Consider the following 20,182-nt stretch of genomic DNA (forward strand, 5'->3'; position numbering starts at 1 on the left):
GTGGTCCAGCTAAAATGCAAACTATCTGAAAACCCTTGACAACGCCCCACACTCGGGCACCTTTTTAAATTGCTTAATTGATCGAAACGATCCGTCTTATGAAAACAGTATGGGTATACTATTTAATTAAAATAAATGTTCGATCCAACTAAACTAGTATCAAAGTCACTGTCCTTTTTTGTCTTATGGTTTTTGTTCCTTTTTCTATTCTTATATAGTTTTTGTTTCGCTTTTTGTTTTTTTGCCCGTTTTTTGTCCCCCTAGTTACCCCCTTACTCGGTTAGCTAGGCCTCGTTCGGAGAGCGTACCAGGAATTTTCTCAAGTTTTCTTAAAAAGCTTTCACGGTACAACCGGAAGGTTTACACGTTCCCGCTGAACCGTACCACCGGTACTCTAGAATTAGCATGTGCCCGGAGCATGTCAAGTGGGTTCGACTCCGTAGTCATGATGTCATAAAAACACACAGAAGCGCCATAAAAACACTATGTAACAGTCGCCTACTTAAGTCACATATGAGGTTAAAGAAAAATAGGCCCTATAACCATTGGCTCAAGAGACAGGGACACTATCTCTTGTGTTTTCTACCTCGAACGGTCGGAGCCAATTCGGTTCACTTGTGACATGAGACTAAAACCCTCGTTACAGCTTAAAGGTCACTACCAAAATACCCCTTACTCTAGAAAATAAGAAGGTCCCCATTTTTAGGTCTCAAAATACCCAAAATACGCGAACGCCGTTTAAAACAGGGTCGGAACATTCCGTTTTGGTTGCTTTTTATTAGACAGTGGAACTTTGATCCATTTCAGATGGATCAACCTAAAACTCTCCTTAACTCAACACAACAATTATGAAACACACTCAAGAAAACTAAATTGGTACTCACATACCAGCCCACTCGAGTTTTGGAGTAACTAAATTAATCAGCAACTCTAGCATTAAAGGGAATTAAGTTTTAACTCAAGAAGTTTGCAATTAATGAATTCCAGCAAAGGAAATGAGTTTTGACTTGAGAGATAAGTTTTGGGGCTGGACCATTGAGAGATCTCGGTTGTCCACCTTTCCGCCGAAAGTTCACTCTGGTCCACTTCTAATTAATATCTTCTCTTCTCTCAATCGTTATGTCTCCTATTTCAGGATAAGACAGCTCTACTCTAGTGTGATTTTATGTCTGGAAATTGCCAATAGCATTTTCCCGCTGCTTTCTACCACTTTTCCGCGATTGTTCTGATCTTATTTTTGTGAGATTTTCAGTTGTCGCGAGAAATTTGAGCATGACATGCTCAATTCGAATTTTTCACGTTGATCGTTTTGCTCAAGGTCAAACTTCCAAATATTACCGACTGGCACATACTCCCCGGACTCAAGATCGATGTCCTCATCGCCAGGGATATCGATTCGAATCCGAGTATTCGACCCGAATACCGAGTATTCGGCACTTCGAAGCCGAATCCGAATATTAAAATTTTGAAATCCGAATATCGAATCCGAATATTTTTTTTTTTTGCCGAATACCGAATAATCCAGGGTCCACTGCTAAAAAACCCGAATATTCCGAATATTGGTTTACTGTTTTGTTTCACAATATTTTTCTGTTTTTTTTAAGATGGCTAATGAAGAAGAGTCTGATGTCGCTGCCGAGTGCGAGTATAGAAAAGAAAAAAGAGTGGCAAAATGGCATGAAAAGTTTCTTGTGGAATATCGATGTTTTCTTAAATAAGAATAAAAGGTTTTTGAAATACAACTGTTCATTAGCAAACTTGTTTTAAAATTACGGTCTCTTTTTTAAATAGTGTCACTCGATTTAGCTCGAAAAACTGGGTTGTCACTGATTTTTAACAGTTTTTAGCGATCTCAGTCGATTTAGCTCGAAAAACTGGGTTGTGAGTTGTGAATGATTTTTAACATTTACTCACTCCCGCGATTTTTACATTATTACGCAAGTCCCAGCCAATTCTACTTGAAAAATGCTATGTTCAATACTTTTTATAGAATTTGTTGTATCAAACTTTTATGCTAGGTTTTTTGGGAAAATAACCAAATATCCGAATAGTTGTTCGAGTAGTAACATTTGGCCGAAGCCGAATCCGAATAGTAAGGGCACTATTCAGCCGAAGTCGAATATCGAATAGTTGGGCCGCGGCGAATAACGAATATCAAAAAATCCGAGTATTCGACATCCCTGCTCATCGCGTGTTGCCGTCTGCCAGTGAATCCCCCGTCTCCCAGTGAAAAAGCAAGAGAGATAGTGTCTATGGCCCTTAAGCCAATGGCTGTAGAGCTTATCATTCATGATCTCACATTTGACTTGAGTGATCAAATTACCACAAATGACTAATGTTCATGCACTAATTTCTAATATTAGGTTCTAAAACAAATTATTTGGAGTCTAAGTTTTGTTTTTACCTACTTAGGCTGCAATTTAAATTTTTTTTTTAGTAACTATAATAAAGTTGAGTTAATTAGAAGCTGATTTTCAGAAATGGCCTGTGTAACTTTGAAGCGGTCACTAGATCTGGAACCGTTGTATTCCCCAACAGGCAACAGTGCAAAAAGGCGAAGATGTGCACCGCTTACTCCTCTTTTTGCTCGAAACGATCAGTCTAACTCTGATCAGCAGATGTCCAGAAAAATGCACTCGCATGGATCCAAGCACATTGAAGCAAGACGTGTTTTTGGAGATTCTGGTGCCCAGTCACCACAATCGAACTCTATTGGTGCTTTTTCTCCGATGCCAATGCCTTCAAATGGTAACAAAGATCACGTTTGTGTTTGTTTCAGGAGGATTTCAAAGCATTAATAATCTTTCATTTTTTCCAGACGATCTTTACAACAGAATTAAGCAGGAATGGAAACGTTTGAAACGGCGAAAGCAATTGAAGTACGGTAAGCATTCGGGAAAACATTTCTCGAAAAATGGAAGTGGTTCGTCGTCGGGAAGCGACAACGACGAATATGCTTCCACGTCATCGTCCAGAATGGCCAACAGGACTCAAAACAGCAGTAGTGAAAGATCCGCAAACCCAGGTGCTTTGTTCACACTGGAACAGGTTGTGACCATCTGCAACAAGCTGCTGGTCGATCGCGACAATACTGTGCGAGAGGAGTACGATCGGGCGCTGACGGAAAAACTTGCAGGTATTCGCATTCTATAATCAGATGCAAATGCTTGATTGTCCCAATGTAGTGTTTAAAGGCACGTGAAGGCGAAGTGAATCGTATCAATCAATTTTTAGTTTTGTTTTTAGAGCAATACGACGCATTCGTGAAATTCACTCACGACCAAATTCAAAGTCGCCTGTCCCACAGCGCATCATGTGAGTTGATATTTTTCTTCAAACCTGGTAAAATGAGAAGGAACTACCGTACGGTGGTTTTTCCGCCTAAAGTGATCAAACTCACTCAAAGAACCTTATTAAGGCACCGATTGTGGTATCGTTTTGAAGTCCGTTAAATCGCAATTCGACTACAAAATCATATTTAATGAAGTGTGTTCAGCAGTCTTTTGTGTTACACGCAACTGAGTTTTTAGAAATAAATAAAGTAATTTGCGAGCTCAAGTCATAAGTATCGAGTTGTCAAAGCGTGTATTAAACTATCCGAATAGGCTTAGGAATTTGAATAAAACGAAATCTGTTTCAGAACTAACCACTCATGTTCGCAAGCAATCTCATCAGCGACAGAAACGATTCAAAAATCAAAAATTGTTGATAAATAAAAACTACTTGGCTCGCAGCTTTTTTGATTTCAAAAACGCTTTCAATGCAATTGATCATGAGTTGTTGTTGAAAAAATTAGAGCGTTTTGGTTTATGCGGAAACTTATCCTAGAAATCAAAAACCGTTCTTTATTTTGATAAAACAAGGATAACCGGTTGCTGTGAAAGTAGCACAGAATGTTCCGGCCATATTCATAAAAAAACTTAAAGAAAAGAGGTTAAGTTTTTTCTTCAAGTAAGTGTCGTTTTTAGTGGAAGGTGTGATGCGAGAACTAAACAAAAGCGTAGACGCTTAGTGAATTCGAAATAATTGACAATATTTGTCTTCAAAAAAATGAATGACAAACAAAAAATGTTTTAAAAAATCGAAGTTTTTGCTCAATATTTTTTGAGAAAACCCTTCTTTTCTTTGTATTAAAAGTTTTTTAATCCTAAACTTTTAAATACAACACATTTTCATGTAAGGATCGTTAGTTGATCGCTTTACTCGCTCCAAACTGAACTAAGAATCAATAAGTTTAAACCAGTTTTCTCGACACTTGATCAAATTTTTTTGAAATTTTTTATGTCGCCCGAATCACGACTGAAAGGTCTTCAATTTGGTATATCACTCGATCCATTCCGATGATTACACTTGCGATCAGCTTAATGTATTCTTACGAACCTTTTTTGCTAACCTAGCAAAAATAAGTGAACACTCGGAATCGATAAACTACATAAGAACTATAATAAGCTTCGCGCTCATCAGGAGCTCTTTACTATGTATAAGGGGGTGCAGATCGCTGCGCAAAATTCCATTTATCGACAACTCTATAAGCGCTTTTGTATAGGAAGGACGGTTAATATAAATTATCATTACGACCATGCATTAAATGCTGATATATGACTCATTGATACAATGATGCAGTTTGCTGATAATATGTATTTTAATAACGCTGGTTTTTATAACGCCTTTTGTAATTTGCTTTTTTTTTTAAAAACCGAACTCGCAAATAAAAGTGTTCATTAAACGTGTTCACTAATTTGGAAATTTCACTAGCACTAGAAATTGCTAAGCATCTGTTCTCTGCTATATTGTGGCAAGTGTTTTGTGCCTAATATGCGTCCGTGGCTGAGTGGTTAGTTTGTGAGACTTAATCTCTAGGTCACAGGTTCGAATCTCAGACGTAGCCGGTTTTTTACATATTCGAGGCTAATTTCCAATTTTTTTATTGCATTTTATAGAGCTGCCTTTTGCCGTGTTCTCGCGAGTGTTTGCGAGGTGAAGCTTCGCCTCTGTGTTATTTGTGGTAAAAACTAAACTGCACCCGAATAAAATGTTCATCTCCATTTTCAATGTTCTGAAAAACAAGTAGAAAGATTAGCTGAACAATCCATTTCATGAGGGGTATCCCAAGGGCCCGTTTCAAAAAGAGCTGCAATACAATAGAAGATGAGATTTTGTTGAAAAAATAAACGTTATGGTTTTTGTGGAAAATGCTTATCTTAGCAATCAAAAACAGTTCAAATAAACCAAAGTAAAAAAATCAGCTGAACTATTCGTTTAATGTGAACTGGGATCTATTTTAGGTCCACCGTTTTTTTAACTGTTCATTAATGTCCTTCCTAGCTTTTTAGCTTATGAAATAAGGCGAGTTGCTGGCGGCACTACGTAAAATGCTCAGATAAAAGAGGATTTTTAGACAAAGATTCGAAAGTAACACGAGTATCGTCTTCTCATGAAGCACGGATAATTAGATTTCACCTATTAATTCGAACTGTAAATATATTAAACTTGGGGTTGATTTGAACTTTAATGATTCAATATGAACTAGTGGAATATATCGAACTACGAATTCTAATTATCTTGGGAGAACTATTGATGCAAAATTTCAAATTGTCTTCTCATATCAAGCGCAGTTGTAATTTATTGATTAACTTCATTGGTATTCTTTTTCGGGCAAGAAATTTTTTTTCAATGTGATTATATCTGTTTTATAATGCATATTCAAGCCAATGTTTTCTTAAACAATATTTGGTTATAGACAGCTAGTAAAAGTAATCTCAATAGAATGTTGAGTTTTTAGAAGCGTATTCCCTGAACTAATTTGTTTAAATGAAGTTTTGAACACAGTATGCTAATTTTTCTTGTTGCACTATTCAAACAAACTTTTTTAAGGCAAAATAACCTATTTTCAATTTTTAGTTTTGTGCGTTTTTACAGGTCCGCCCCGACAATTTCAAAAACTAGAAGGGCAAAAGTTTACTTCCTGCTTTCAAACATCGGACGAAAGTAGATGTGATTAAATATTTAAAGTTGAACATGAGTAAATGTTTTAATGTTTCAAAGAGACGGGAGGTCTCATTTTCTCACTAAAACTGATCTTTTTTTAAATCAGTTATCAAAACTTCTCTAAATTTGAAAACAAAATTGAGACAATTTTATAGCAAAGATGAAAAAACTTAATTAAAACTTACATGATCATTTTACTTATGAACTTGGGTGCTTAAAGTGTTTCAAAATCTTTTCGAGATTGTCTTTAACCAGCCAAGACGGTTGTTGTGTGCTCGTTGTTCAGTAATCTAGACGCAATGATTTATTTTTTTGTCAAATACCAGCAGTGGTTTCATTTCAATCGCTTCTTTTTTTGGAAAACTGACTTCCTATTTTTTAACGCAGCAGTTGTTTTTCAAGTATACTTTAAAGGCTTCTTTTAAAATAAGGGTCAAAAAAGGATTTTTTTTTGTAATGTTATAGACAAGTTTGTGCTACTTATTTGAAGGCAGGAACCACGTAACAATCTTATAGCGTAAATCCTATTTGTTTTAGACGTCTCCTAAATGACTGAATGACACTTAGCCAAGTAGATTAAAATTGCATCATGGTCAAAATCGGAAAAGGAGTTTTCGGCGCCGAATCATTTCAACGTACGAAATCAAGAAGGCAGCAGAAATAAAACTGTTTTTTAAATTGTTGTTTGGAAATATCTTTATATTGTGATGTGCTATCAAAATAGCGAATATCCTAAATCGTCGAGTTACTAGTATCGTTAAGTCGTTAATTGGCTATGTATTTGTTATCCTTAACAATGTATTATGGCACCTAACAACTAAATCAAATTTATGTAAGACATAGTAAAAAATCCTCTGTGCGAAGTGCATATTGAAATCTGGTAACTGTTTCAGTCGGTCATGAATTTTGTCTCTTCTTAACTTATTTATTGCTTTAAAAAACATTATCAGTGGTGAAGACAAAATCATGGGCTAACAAAAACCACGTTTGTCGTTCAACTACGCTATCAATTACTGCAAACTGGGAGATAATTATGAGTAATGGAGAGTTTTCAATTAATTGTACCATGCATGATGGATGTTCTGTTCATGATTAATAGTGGGTTTCTCTTTAAGTGCTCAATCATTTGAATGATAGTTAATGCTGAGAAGTTGACAAAATCGGTAAATTAAAACGATCAGACAAAGGTTTTGTAATTTGTTTTGGTAACGATTTCCACGAGCAGCGGATTTAACTGGCAAAATGAAAAATTTAAGATCATTGGCTTGTGTCCGGATCTGATGATCGAAACCGATGTTTTTTTCAACTGAGCATTCTCTAAAATTTCAACTTTCACATAGCTACCATCATGATTGGTTTGCTGTGAATTCAATTGGTTGTATTGTAACCAAGTATTTTACAGTTTTTGCGGCAGTATTTCATTATGAAGAAACTATGATATTATTTTTGAAACTTGTGTCAACTTTTGTTTACTAAATACGGTGAAATAGTTGGTTTGTTGAAAAGCTACTCTTTTTTACTCATAATTTCAAGTTAAATTCAAGTTTTATACAAAAGAACGTTTTTTTAAGATTGATAGAAATGTTTTCTTGCAATAATCAATGAAAGAGCCTTAGAGAGATGGAGATGGATAGGTCGCGATGCTTTTTTTTGTTGTTTTTTTTTTTAGGAAAAGTCTTAAAATTTGTTCAGGCTCAAATTTACTTTTTCGCGGTTTGACTTTTGATTTCTTCAGCTCTTTTCTTTTGTTAAAAGGAAGGCAAACTCCAATATCGAACAGCGAAAAAGTGAAGGAATTAGTTTCAAAAGTGGAATTTGATTTCCCAGCGAAATAAATGTTTTACACGTTGCTCCAATTTGCTCAAATTGGGTTAATTTCATTAAAAATACGCCAGCCATAAATCGTTCAAGAAATTCAAATGTAAATAGATTGTCATTTTCTATGATAAAGTGCTCATCATACAATTTCCACGTATAAAATTTCTATGACTAGCAGTTTTCCATAAAAAATGAATTTTCAGGGCTCATTTTAAAGTTAAAGCTTAAACTAGATTTTTGTTGATTAATTTTTTGGTTGTCGAAAAGTACTTGTTATAAGCTTTTTATATGAAAAAATTGAATGCTAACTCTTTTGCCACAGAAGGAAAACAATACTCCAAAGTTGGGAAATTGAGAAATTTTGTTTACAATCTAGTCCAAGTTCTATATCGCGAAAGGAAACAAAAGTGAAAAGTTAAGTTTTATAAATGAAAGAGTTTCATTTGCAGAGTGAATTATGTAAAACCAGATATATTGTTTTTGCTTTCATAAAGTTTGATATACTCAAATCTGTGAAAAAAATCACAAACCTTTCAAATCCGTCTTTTAGTTTCAGTCGCTTATTTCAGTGTTAATTTTTTGTTCTGCTTTCTGTTTAGTTTCTGTTTTTTTTTCATTGATGTAAATAAGACATTCAAACCTGCAGGTAAAGGTTCGTCAGTCGTAAATTGCAGGTACTTGATTGGAAGTTTGCTGTGAGTGGTTGTTGTTCTGACCCACAGTAAAAAATTTCGTTAAGTTTCCCAGTGACGAGAAAAACTTTAACGTTTTTGATTTTTGGTCTCATTTTGAGTGACTATGGCGCGCGAGCAGGCTTGTTTATGCTTAATTTAAGTCCTTTTCAATAACTTTTTTATGCTTAATTTCGAGTTTACTTGAGTAAAGTTCGTTTTTGGAGTTTGCAACGCCATTTTGGGAATCAAAACTTCGAAAATAAAAAAAAATTCTGCGTTTTAAATGATTTTTTGTCTTTAATTATTTATCTTCAAAAATTTTTGTGAAGTTTGTCTATTTTAATAAGATTGTCAAACTTGAGTATTTTCTAGTTTTTTGAAGAATATTGTCGGAATATTCTGTGCTACTTGCTCAGTAACCAGCTGTCCTTGTTTTGTCTTTCGAAACCATATTATAATTTTGAGAGCACTTTTTTGTTCCTTGTTTTCGCAAAATGCTGCTTCACTTCTGTCTAGTTCATTAAAAAATGTAAGGGGTGACCAGAAAAATATTTTCATTTGTAAATCTGAGTTTCGGCCAAATTTTTCTTACTGGATTTTAAAATATCCCTTTAGCTTGGTTAGAATGAAGACACAGACCGACTGTTTGTTCTTTTTTCAAATTTGTCATTTCCCACAGCAGCGTGTTGTCATTCTTCTTGATTTGTTTGGTCTCTCAGTAATTGATATCTTTCTTTTAACATTTAAAAAATATTTTCAAGCCTTAGTCTTGTGACCGTCAGAACATTGCACGTCTCAAAGTGTCAGTATGTATGATTTTGATAGGCGTTCTAGCAGACTATTGTGAGATTTCATTTGATTTAATCTCGGCTATGCAACGCAAAATTAACAAATTTTTAACTCACCTGTTTGTAAAAAATCATCATTTTTTTCCTGGAATTAAGTTTCAACCAATCTGTTCACTTTTCAAGCTATGTAGTTCAACTTTCAAAATATCAAAAATCATCCTTTTTCGCCGTATAACCGACAATTTTCGTCATTATCTGGTGTAAAATTCTATGGTCCCTGATTTCTACGCTTTACAGTGGCAAACTTTATACTATTTTTCTAGCAAAAAGCAGACAGGTGACAAAGTAGACAAGTCGTTAAGCAATCAGAATCGAGAGAAGAAAAAAATTAGTACCGTTTTTTTTTCATCTCAATTACGGTTGGCGTACGACGACTCGGCTTTATGGCATAATTGCATGAGTACTTTTTGACCGCACTCACTTTACAGACAATTTTATTTGTTTAACAGGATCAATATATCACAAAATTTTTAAACTGTTTTAGTAAAATAAACGCAAACATTCGCTGATTTCAAAGGCAAACAAAAATTTTTGGAAACATGAACCTTCCGGCGAATTTCAAAATAGATTTTCTAAATATTTTTGTTTTTCACAAAAACTTTATGAATCCTCTACCATCTTTTCTTGTTTTTTTTTTCATCTTCATAGATGTTATTGATTTATCAAAACTTTGTTGGTTGAATTATTGCGTCAGCTTTTTTCTTTTTCAGTGATTCGCTTGTTCAAGAGCAATACACTTTTTTTTGTTGCGTTAGACTTTGAATTTTCATAAAAAAAGGTCAAAAGCTCTCATCGCTTTCTCCTGATCGTCTTTTCTAATAGGCTTATAGCTTCTTGCGACTTTTTTGATGCACTAATTAAAGCCGTATAATTTAGTTTTTCTCAGCATAGAACTGTCATCCTAAATATTAACATGATAAAAAGTTTTAATTTATTGGTTTTTCGATCTAAAAATTATTAGTTTTTGTTTCGAGGTTACTGGAAACATTAGCGTTGCCGCTGTGCATATTAGTTTAATCAATGTGGTCTCCGATTTCGATATGTAAAGTCTCAAATTCTTTTCCCTTTTGAAACCAATTAGTTTTAATCTGATAATGGCGTGAAATTTTTACAGAGATTGAATTTTTCTTTCCTTTTCAATTTTTGTTTCAAGAATGATAGTAAGAGAAGCAGGTAAATTTGACCGAATGACGCAGATAATGTATGAAAGCTTCTTATGAGTTTATCGGAAGAAAGTTTTCTTATTGTTATCTCAGTTTTGAACAAGTTTTTCTACGCTTGCGATTAGCAAGCATTATCAAATCGGAACTTTTTTCGGGTTAACAACTTGTTTAGCAGAATCACTTGGTATTTTGGTTAATAATGAATTCAAATTTTCATGCGTCTCTGGCACAATCAGCCTGGAAGTAACGGGTACGCCTGGGACGGAAAAGGTCCTGGGTTCGAATCTGACCTGGACCTGTTTATTTTTTTGAACAGGAATCATTCCGTTGCAGAAAAATTGTCGACCTATCATTTGTCTGCGTATGTTTTGTCGGCTATCTTGCGAAATTCCAAAATTTCTTGCCGTATGTTTTCATCTGTAGTTTTCATTGTAGTTGCTTTCGTTTTTTTTCATTTACTCCTGTAGTTTGCAATTCTTCTAACCTTGACTTCGTCAATTTTTCTTTGTTTTTTTTTCGCTTGAAAATTTTTTCAGCCTAATTGATTTTGTCTTCTGTTTTATCGGCTCACTAACTTAATTTTGGGTCACTCGAGGGAACCATAATACGTATGCTTTCCACCGGATCGCACAAAATTTTAAAAATCTCAGAATATAGTTTATAGTTCAAAGTTTTTCATGACAACATTTTCATGTTCGCTAGATAATTGTTTTTGAAATTTCGTTAAAAGCCGTTGAATGTGTTTCTGGTTGTGTTTTGCGCAAATAGACCATAATTCCAGACAACATTTTGATGTTTTTCCATTGTGGATTCTTCGAAAATTTTGGTTGTATCGCAAGTGATATGTTTTAAAAATCCTTTGGTTTCATTAAAACGGGGTGGATGATTATGCTGACTTTCAAGCGATGAGACCGACGTGACTAATTTATGAGAACATCCGAATTGCGGGAAAACAACAGTAGAGCTGAGGATGAATTTATTAATGTCACTTTCATTCGCTGTTTTTTAATGTCCTGCCAAATCATCGTCCCGGCAGACTACGACACTAAAAGAAAATTGCTTGTGGTTTGTGTTCGCCTGCAAAATCTTTTGAAGAGAAAAAATTGATTTGGTGTATTTGCGAGATTCAATTGTTGCGAGGTTTTCAACGCGCAAACGATCAATGCTGCAATCAGAAAACATTTTTTTTTCAAAATCTAACCCGAACTATGCCTATAAAGAATCAACACGCTTCACATGAATTGTCCAAAACACGCTTCACATGAATCGTCTCAAATCTATAATGTCTATAATACACAAAGTTTGAGTCAGTTCAGGCAGTGCTTCGTCAAAAAACCAGAAGTTTATCAACCAGTCAAGATTTTCCGTCTTTGAAGGCCATGAAAAGACAGAGATGCTTATTTCAGTTATGCATTGGAATAACAATAAGATAAATGGCCGACTTGTTTGAAAAGTTTTGTTGATGTGATAAAACTCCTGTTTATGATTCCTGTCGCAACTCAACTTAGTCGACCTCATTTTTTTAATCTTTATCCATTCGCAGACTTGACTCTCTCTGTTCATCGCCCTTTTGTTAGAGCATATGGCATCAATTACTTATTATAAAGGTGAGAGGATAGTTTTTTTTTAAAAACTAAGCCAAATTTCGATTTTGCATTCTTTGCCATTGACGTTACTTGCATGCTCTTATTGGACTTGACGTTAATCTGTTAAAATTATTCAATTCATTTTATGGAAGATACTTGGCGGGATAAAATCAATAGATTTTTTTCGAGCTCTCTGCTTGAAACAGCAGTGAAACACAAAGCAATGTTCGTACAAAAAACAGACCTGTATTTTTTTCAGTTTTTTCATAAATCACAAGTTAGATTCACGATGTACTCTTTTTCTTATTGCTTCGTGATGATTCTAAGCTCATTAATTGCTTGCGGTTTGTACCTTGTTATTATCCATCTGCAGCTACGTTTAGATGTTCTAAGGTTTCAGCCGGCCAATCATGAGCTAAAATATAATGCTTGAAAATCGGGATTGTTGACGATCGACATGAAACCACTGGCTGAATTTGTTCTTGGAAAACCAGGTTTTTTTAAATTGATTGCAGATTTGGTTAAGACATAAAACACTTTGCATTCTCAAATGGAACTTCAGTGCAAGAGCTAAATTTCGGAACAAAAAAATTTTGGAGCATAGTGTACCGAGTAATGTATTATAGTAATGAGTTAAGGTCCGAGGTGGCCTTCTCATAGAGTAATTTTGGATATGGTGCACCGTCTGTTCGTCTGTATCTTATTTTCGGCCGGATAGATTCGTGCAACTTCTTAGTCTAATACCGATCCTAATCTTATTCTTATATTGCCTAATCTCAAAAGATCTAGTATATACTGGTATTCTTGTGAGGTTAGAGGAGAGAAAGAGACAACTGATTTCTAAGTTGAATTATGTATTTTCTCTGGCTGAAACTATGAATAGTTTCAGCTTTACAAGTTGTCATAAGTTTTAGTAATGGATCATGATTGGTTAGTTCTAAATATTTTACAGTAATAAATGTCAAAGTAGATAATAAATACTTGTTTGAACTGGTTTCATCCATCCGGGGCTTAGGAAGTTTTTTGAATCAAAGTTTTTCTTGTGAGGGATGGATGAAGAATCTTCTAGACTCCTTGAGGAGAGTGTTGATTGCTTGTATCAGTGAAGAATTTGTTGTTGAGATCAATGGAGATTGAGAGATTGTTGTGAATCAAAAAGATTGTACTGAAGTTGCAGATTCGAGAGTCAGAGCGAGACTACGTGCATTCGTTTGTATTGATCAAATAGTGAGATCAGGGTTGACTTCTCCGAGTGAAGCGCCAAGCGACAAGGATCCGTATGTTTGAGTTTCAAAGCCGAGTTTGCCATTGTTCTTGTTCAATGGATACCTTCGCTGCGATATTGGCTCGATACTTTATATCCTCCGAGGGCTGTGACAGCGGCCAGCAAAACCATAAGATTTTTCATTCTATAATCGGAATGTCGTCGAGTTTTCATCTGCTTTTTGCTGCTCGTTTTTTTTTGCTCTGTGAAGTCTTTATATCTGATATAAACATATATTTCTGCACTTTTAGTGAATCAGTTTAAGTTATGATCTTATTAAATATTTTTGCAAAAGCGTTTTGCTTAGTTCAGTTATCTTAAACAGTTGCTCACCCTAGAGCCACTCCTGGTAAAAATTAATTCAGTTGGTTTTAAGCACATGCTCAAGATTTCCTTCGAACGACTGGTGGGTTAGGCCAGTGGGGTATACTTATAGCGTTTCTTTGAGTAGAGTCCTGATTTGTTTATAACCTTTTCTTTTAGTTTTTTTTAGATCTTCTGTCTTTCATTCCTTTGGTTGTAACCTTTTCTCAAAAACAATGCGTCCTTGATTAGTGTTTACAAGGAGATCATTGGGGTTTCATGTGGTCTCAATAAAAAGTTGATTTGAGTTCCAAACGAATATTTTATCCTGTTTCAATGTGGCTCAAGTATAGGGGGACTTTTTGTAAATGTTATTAGTGCGAAGACTTTAAGAAGCTGCGGTGGTTATCTAAGTTTAATTCCTTATTCCGACCGGGTTAATTAAGGATCGAAACTTGTGCAAGCTGTTTAAAGTTTTCATTAATTAATTTGTCAAATTGGAAGTTCATTTGTTCACTATTATTTTTAAGCGAAGTTTGCTCGACTGCTGAAGAGAGTTTATAAAAAGTGATCAACTCATGGGGCGATTTGGAGAGTTTACAAATTGAAGCACAAATGAAAAAGTTAGTCTCATCTTTATTTTATTACTCATTTATTAATTTATTACCTTGTATGACAACTGTTTTTACTGTGTGAAAACTAATAATTTACCTTTCGCATAATATACGGCAATCAGTTAGCACTTTTGATCGAAAAATTTATAAAATTTTGATTAGTTTTCTTATATATAGAACCTATTGGTGAAATTTTAAAAAAAGCTGGCATTTTAACTCAGAAAATTGCTGGTAAGTCTTCAGAATTAGTTAGTAAAAAAAATGAAATCATATTTACCTAGAATCGGGATCAACAAAAAATCGATTGGAAAAGTTAGTTTCTGCAGAAGCGAATGCAGATATTTAGCTAGAAACTTAGCTAGCATGCTGATTACATTTCTAGTTGGTAAGAGTGCCCAAAGAAGCTCAAGTGCCTTGATGATCTCGATTTTTTTGGCGTTACTGAGCACTCGTGGTGAGTGTTTTGGATTAGGTTGTAAAGTTGGTGATTAAATTTAGTGCCGTGGATATTTTCTAACATTGTTAATTCAACAGGTTGTATATTCATGCGGGATAATAATAGGGCTGGGATCCTTCACGGGAAAGGTGTTGGTGAGGGGGGCAAAATATGTACATCTGCCGGACGGGATCGTAGTTACGGAGGATGCCGTGCTGTTTAGTACTTTTTTTGCAATCAGTGAAGTTTAGGAAATAGGGTGATGTGTAATTAGAGTTGCATAACATATATCGTTGATATGGTTTTGGTGAGGGTGAACTTTGTAGAAATTGTCTTTGTGTGAAACATATTCAGTGTGCGTATGAGTTAGTTTTTATTTTAGCAGGACTTCGTGTGAGTTAATATCGCGTTTTTTGGAGTGATTAAATTGAAAGTTAGTTGAAAACTATCAAAACAACTAAAATGAGATTCGTACGCTTTTATGTTTTTAAGCGCATGCTCAATGACGTGATCAAACGTTTTGTTAAGGCTGTGCAATTCGAAACTGTGGTCAGTTTTTGTAAAAAAAAAAAAGCTTTCAGTTTGTGGGGCAATTTTTGCAGGGTCTGTGTCATACGGGGAATCTTCCATGTAGCGGATGACAATGTGATCATAGTGTGCAAATGAGAATTGGTTGGATTTTTGTGCGATGAAGCGATTGAGAACATGTGACAATCCAACGTTAGTAAAAATTTTAATAGTTTATCATTTGTAAGTTGGTGAAGTACTGTTATGTAGAGTTCGTCGTCTTCAGATTTACGGAGTGGTATAGGGAGCGGGTTGGTAAAATAATCGTAATAAAATCAAGAAAGTGTAGAGATTAGTGAGTGATCGTCAACGTAGGAGTCTCATTGACTTTGGGATTCGTCATTGTTGTATCAAAATTGGGAAACGAATGGAGGGTTGACATGTATGAATGTCAGTGTGTTAGTGTGTCTTGGGTGATTTGTACGAAGAAGTCTTGATGATGAAGGTCGTTTGACTAAATATCGGGGTGGGTTGGTGGGTTAATTTCTATTTATGAGTATGGGTGTTACAGATAGATGATGTTGATGTCTCTGATGGAGTGGGTTAATTGATGCATTGTAAGTGGTTGAGTAGTATGATTGATTTGTTGTTGGTGCTGAATGAAGTCATCTAAGCAATGCTTTAATTAGTCATAAGTCATTAAAATTGGGGTGTCGAGAAAAATGCTGGAAAGGGGTGAAAGAATCTGGGTAGTGTCGGTATAAGAGGAGCTTGAGTTTGAGCCTAGGGTAACTACGGGAACTGAGTAAGTTAATGGAGAAAAAACGGTTGTAAAAAGTTAGTAGTGGGGCAACAATAAAGTCATCAGGAATGTCGATGGCGGTGATTTTTAAAATTCTTGTGTTTTACAAACTGTCTGGAAAGAATCATCAGAGTGCATATGATGTGAGTTACGTGAAAAGTGGAGAAAACGGAATTCTATACCGGCAAAAGAAAGGAGACGAGATCAGAGATGTTGTTTTTGCTGTTTGCCTCAATGTTTACTGCATTTTTGCATTCTAATAGTGGCGATGTTTCGTCTTGCAGGGAAGAATTGTATATTTTAGGGATTTTCAACTGTTGTTTTTTGTATTAAAAACTCTGGCGGTATAATTCTACTGAGAGTATCTGGTAAAGCAAGGTTTTTTGCTGTTGTCCAGCTCTTGGAGGTTGGGGAATTTCAATAAGATTAACTGAAATCTATGTACTCTACGTGGTTTGATTTTATTGTGAAAAGAACTGTTATAGGTTTGTGATCTGTAAATAAAAATGTTGGGTATTTTCATCCAAGGATTAAAAATTCGTGTTCTGTTAGTGTGTTATTTATAGCTGTAACTTCTCTTTTATGTGTAGAGATTCCTTGCTCGGCTTGTGCGAAAGTTGATATGTTTGCTGAAATTAAAATCATTTCATTTGTTTCTTGATGAGACAGTAAGAGTGCTAAGCTCTTTTACAAAGTTAGAACTGTCGCAAATTGCATAAAATATTTGGTTTGGATCTTCAATGTTATTTGAAGTTTGAATGCTGATTCGCCTCTTGGTTTCATCGAACCTATTTTGATGTTCGATTGGGCTTTCAAAATTGTTTTTTCTGACGTAATTTGTTATAGAAGGGTCTGAAGTATAATTGCAATTTAAGAACATATTTGCTTAAAAAGTTTAACACTCCAAAAAACTCCTGGTTTTTGCTTTTTTTAATGGCGGTTGTAACATCAAAATTACATTGATTTTTGATTTTAGAGGTGTGCCCTTAAAAATTTAACTCGGGTGAGGAAAAAATATGATTTATCTGGAGCTGCTTTCATGTTTTTGTTCTTGGAGAACATGTTTTTTCTCCTAAAACTTTAAACACTTCTGCTTTTGTTTGCGGTTGTATAGAAACATCGTGTAAGCATGTGAGAAATATAACGTTTTTACTCAAAATTACTGATCCGTAAATTTTGCTTATAAAAGCGCGAAAATTCGCTGGTCCATAGAACTTCCATAAAGTAGTCTGTTAAATTCGTAGTTTTGATTTCCATTGACGATTTATGTTAAACGGCGTGATTGCTCAACTAGGGGCATTTGATCATATGCGCTGTTCATACCAGCTGTTGTGTAATTTTGTCCGTTGATTTATGTGAGTACTACTTGTATTGGCTCTATGAGCCAATTGCGTTTCGATTCGTCTGCTTAGGAGATTAAAAATCTTGCGTCGAGTATTTTATACAAGATTTTCTTTTTAGTAATGTGATAACTGGAATTATAAATCTATTTCACTTCGGTTGTTGTTGTTCTTTCTCTTCTGGTCAGATAATTGCGAACTTTTCAAGCATGTCTAATAGTCTTATTAATTTGTCTTGTAAGTGTATTGGTACTTTACTTGCGCGTTGTTTTTTGAATTCTGCGTCTGCTTTTGGTAGATGATGTAACGGTGATGAGTTTTCCGCCATCAAATTTTGATGTAGCCTATACATTTGAGAAATTTAATAATGAGCTGGCTATTTTTCAACTTCTTGATTTATTTGATACTGTTGATAATTATACATGGTCAGAAGTTTTTGTTGTCCTGATGTGTATTTTGAGATTTGTAGTGTAGGTTTAAAATATGCAGTTTTTGTGAACTAATCTGTGTTTTGTTTTTTGTCTTTCTTATAGTATTATATATAAATAGTTCTTCATTGAGTATTGTAGATTGACAAATACCTAAGAGTTTTAGAATATATACTTTTTAATCTATATCCGTTTTCTTGGACCGGATGTAATGTTGCATTTGTTTCGCAATATCATAAAAGTCTTAAGGAAAGTGTTATTCGGTATGGTGAATTGTTGTATATTTGTAGTTTCATCTTCGGTTATATTTATCTTTGATTTGAAGTTAACTGTTTATTATATTAATTGTTGGTTTATTTTTGGTGATAAATGTTATGCCTACTATAGTATGTTTGGAATTTCTGATGTGTAATTTTTGCTTACAGGGTTTTTTTAAAAGCTTAGTGTTTTTTCCATAATTTTGTTGGATGGATTTTTTGCTTAATTTTCTTTGCTTGTACCTTGTGCTGTAGCTAACTTCTTTAGTATACTTTGAAATATTTTCTTTGGATGTATTAAATGAATTTCATTTCTTGTACTGATGTTTATGATAATGTATTTTGCGCCCGATTCAGTTAACAAATCTACTTCTAGGTCTTGAAATGGAGAATTTCGACTTTTTGGGCTTTCCAAAACTTGTGATTTTGTCGAAAATCGTTTTTACGGTGGAGGCATTCTGGGAGTTGTGTTTTTCTTACATGATTTCTGTTTTCACGATTTTTTTTACCCTGCGGGCAGAATTTGATTTATGTCAGTCATGAGATTTGTGTTTGATTAATCAGGATTTTTTATGGGTATTCATATTGATAGTCGTGTGAGTGAACCGGAGTTTCATATTCATGTTCAATTCTTAAGATGTGATTTATTAAAGTGTTTTTGGTTTCAGTTCGTCAACTGTGTTTTCGCAATGTATATGAGTTAATTGAAATTCTGAGGTTTCGTTGTTTTCAATTCCTGGTGGGTTTTTTCGTATGAAGATTACTTGGTTGATTTGCCGTTGATGTTTTGGTGTGCTACTTTTTTGATTTTGGTAATGTCTTTTTGAGTGTTGTGAGTTGTTCCTATAGGGTGGTTGGGAAAAGTTCCTTGAAGACCCATTTTGGTAGCTATTGTTTCAATTTGTATAATATTAAAGATTTCACGTGATCTGTAGTTATAATCTCTTGTTTTATGAGTTTTTTCTTTACCGATTATTGGAATAATGCAGTTGTTTAAAAATTATCTAGAACAGTCATTAGAAAAATTTCGAATGCGATTACTTGAGTATGAGCCATTTCTATCATAGTTAGAGTAATAATTTTTGTTTGAATTTTGTTTGAGTGAACCGGAGTTTCATATTCATGTTCAATTCTTAAGATGTGATTTATTAAAGTATTTTTGGTTTCAGTTCGTCAACTGTGTTTTCGCAATGTATACGAGTTAATTGAAATTCTGAGGTTTCGTTGTTTTCAATTCCTGGTGGGTTTTTTCGTATGAAAATTACTTGGTTGATTTGCCGTTGATGTTTTGGTGTGCTACTTTTTTGATTTTGGTAATGTCTTTTTGAGTGTTGTGAGTTGTTCCTATAGGGTGGTTGGGAAAAGTTCCTTGAAGACCCATTTTGGTAGCTATTGTTTCAATTTGTATAATATTAAAATTTTCACGTGATCTGTAGTTATAATCTCTTGTTTTATGAGTTTTTCCTTTAGCGATTATTGGAATAATGCAGTTGTTTAAAAATTATCTAGAACAGTCATTAGAAAAATTTCGAATGCGATTACTTGAGTATGAGCCATTTCTATCATAGTTAGAGTAATAATTTTTGTTTGAATTTTATCTTGAAAAGATATTTCTGTATTGACTATTGCGGCAATTAGAACAACTGTATCTATTTTCGTATTAAAGGTTTTCTTTGATCTGGTAATTTTTTCTCGAAAGCTCTTATTGTATGGAGATTTTAATCTGTATCCATACCTTAATAAAATAAAGTATCCATGCTTTTTTCATGCATGGATTAAAAGACCTACTTGGTTCTTCTTGTTTTGGTGGATATTATGATTTGTCTTGTTGTTTTTGTATGCATTCAGCAATGTTGTGTCGATATCTTCTACAAAAATTACACCTTTTTTATATGAGAGTTTTCCTTTGAAATCTGGTTCGTTTCGTATATTCGAGTTATTTTTTTTGCTAATTCAGTGTCTGAGCGTTGTTTGTTAGTTATATGTGAACTAGTTGTTTGGATGTTAGTTTTTGAAAATCTGTGTTGGAGATTTTTTGTCTACGAGTTTTTTGAAAATCTAAATCAGGTTCACGGGTTGATGAGGGTTGTGATGCTTTTTATTTTTTGCTTTTTGCTTTTTTCTTCAATTTGATGTTAAATTCCTTGTTAAATT

The 20,182-nt window shown here is 34.3% G+C and overlaps 2 protein-coding genes across 2 annotated transcripts in view; one reads left to right on the plus strand and one right to left on the minus strand.

Annotated features, from left to right (window-relative positions):
• Positions 1-20,182, minus strand: part of LOC134839467 (heterogeneous nuclear ribonucleoprotein D-like-B) — a 393,489-nt gene that overhangs the window by 96,511 nt on the left and 276,796 nt on the right. The window lies entirely within an intron of this gene.
• LOC134839155 (akirin-2-like) lies at positions 2,481-7,515 on the plus strand. The gene is made up of 4 exons (XM_063854611.1): positions 2,481-2,748; positions 2,819-3,136; positions 3,247-3,315; positions 6,526-7,515. Exons 1-4 carry the CDS (start codon positions 2,481-2,483, stop codon positions 6,534-6,536), a joined length of 666 nt encoding a protein of 221 aa, XP_063710681.1. The 3' UTR covers positions 6,537-7,515.

Source organism: Symsagittifera roscoffensis, chromosome 2 (genome assembly GCF_963678635.1).
Source record: "Symsagittifera roscoffensis chromosome 2, txSymRosc1.1, whole genome shotgun sequence".
Taxonomy (NCBI): domain Eukaryota; kingdom Metazoa; phylum Xenacoelomorpha; order Acoela; family Convolutidae; genus Symsagittifera; species Symsagittifera roscoffensis.

Bases quoted from the DNA above. Each gene is read 5' to 3' on its own strand.
- LOC134839155 (XM_063854611.1), top strand. From the start codon at position 2,481: ATGGCCTGTGTAACTTTGAAGCGGTCACTAGATCTGGAACCGTTGTAT. The intron at 2,749-2,818 runs GTAACAAAGATC...CATTTTTTCCAG, and splicing joins GATGCCAATGCCTTCAAATG to ACGATCTTTACAACAGAATT. The intron at 3,137-3,246 runs GTATTCGCATTC...TTTTGTTTTTAG, and splicing joins GCTGACGGAAAAACTTGCAG to AGCAATACGACGCATTCGTG.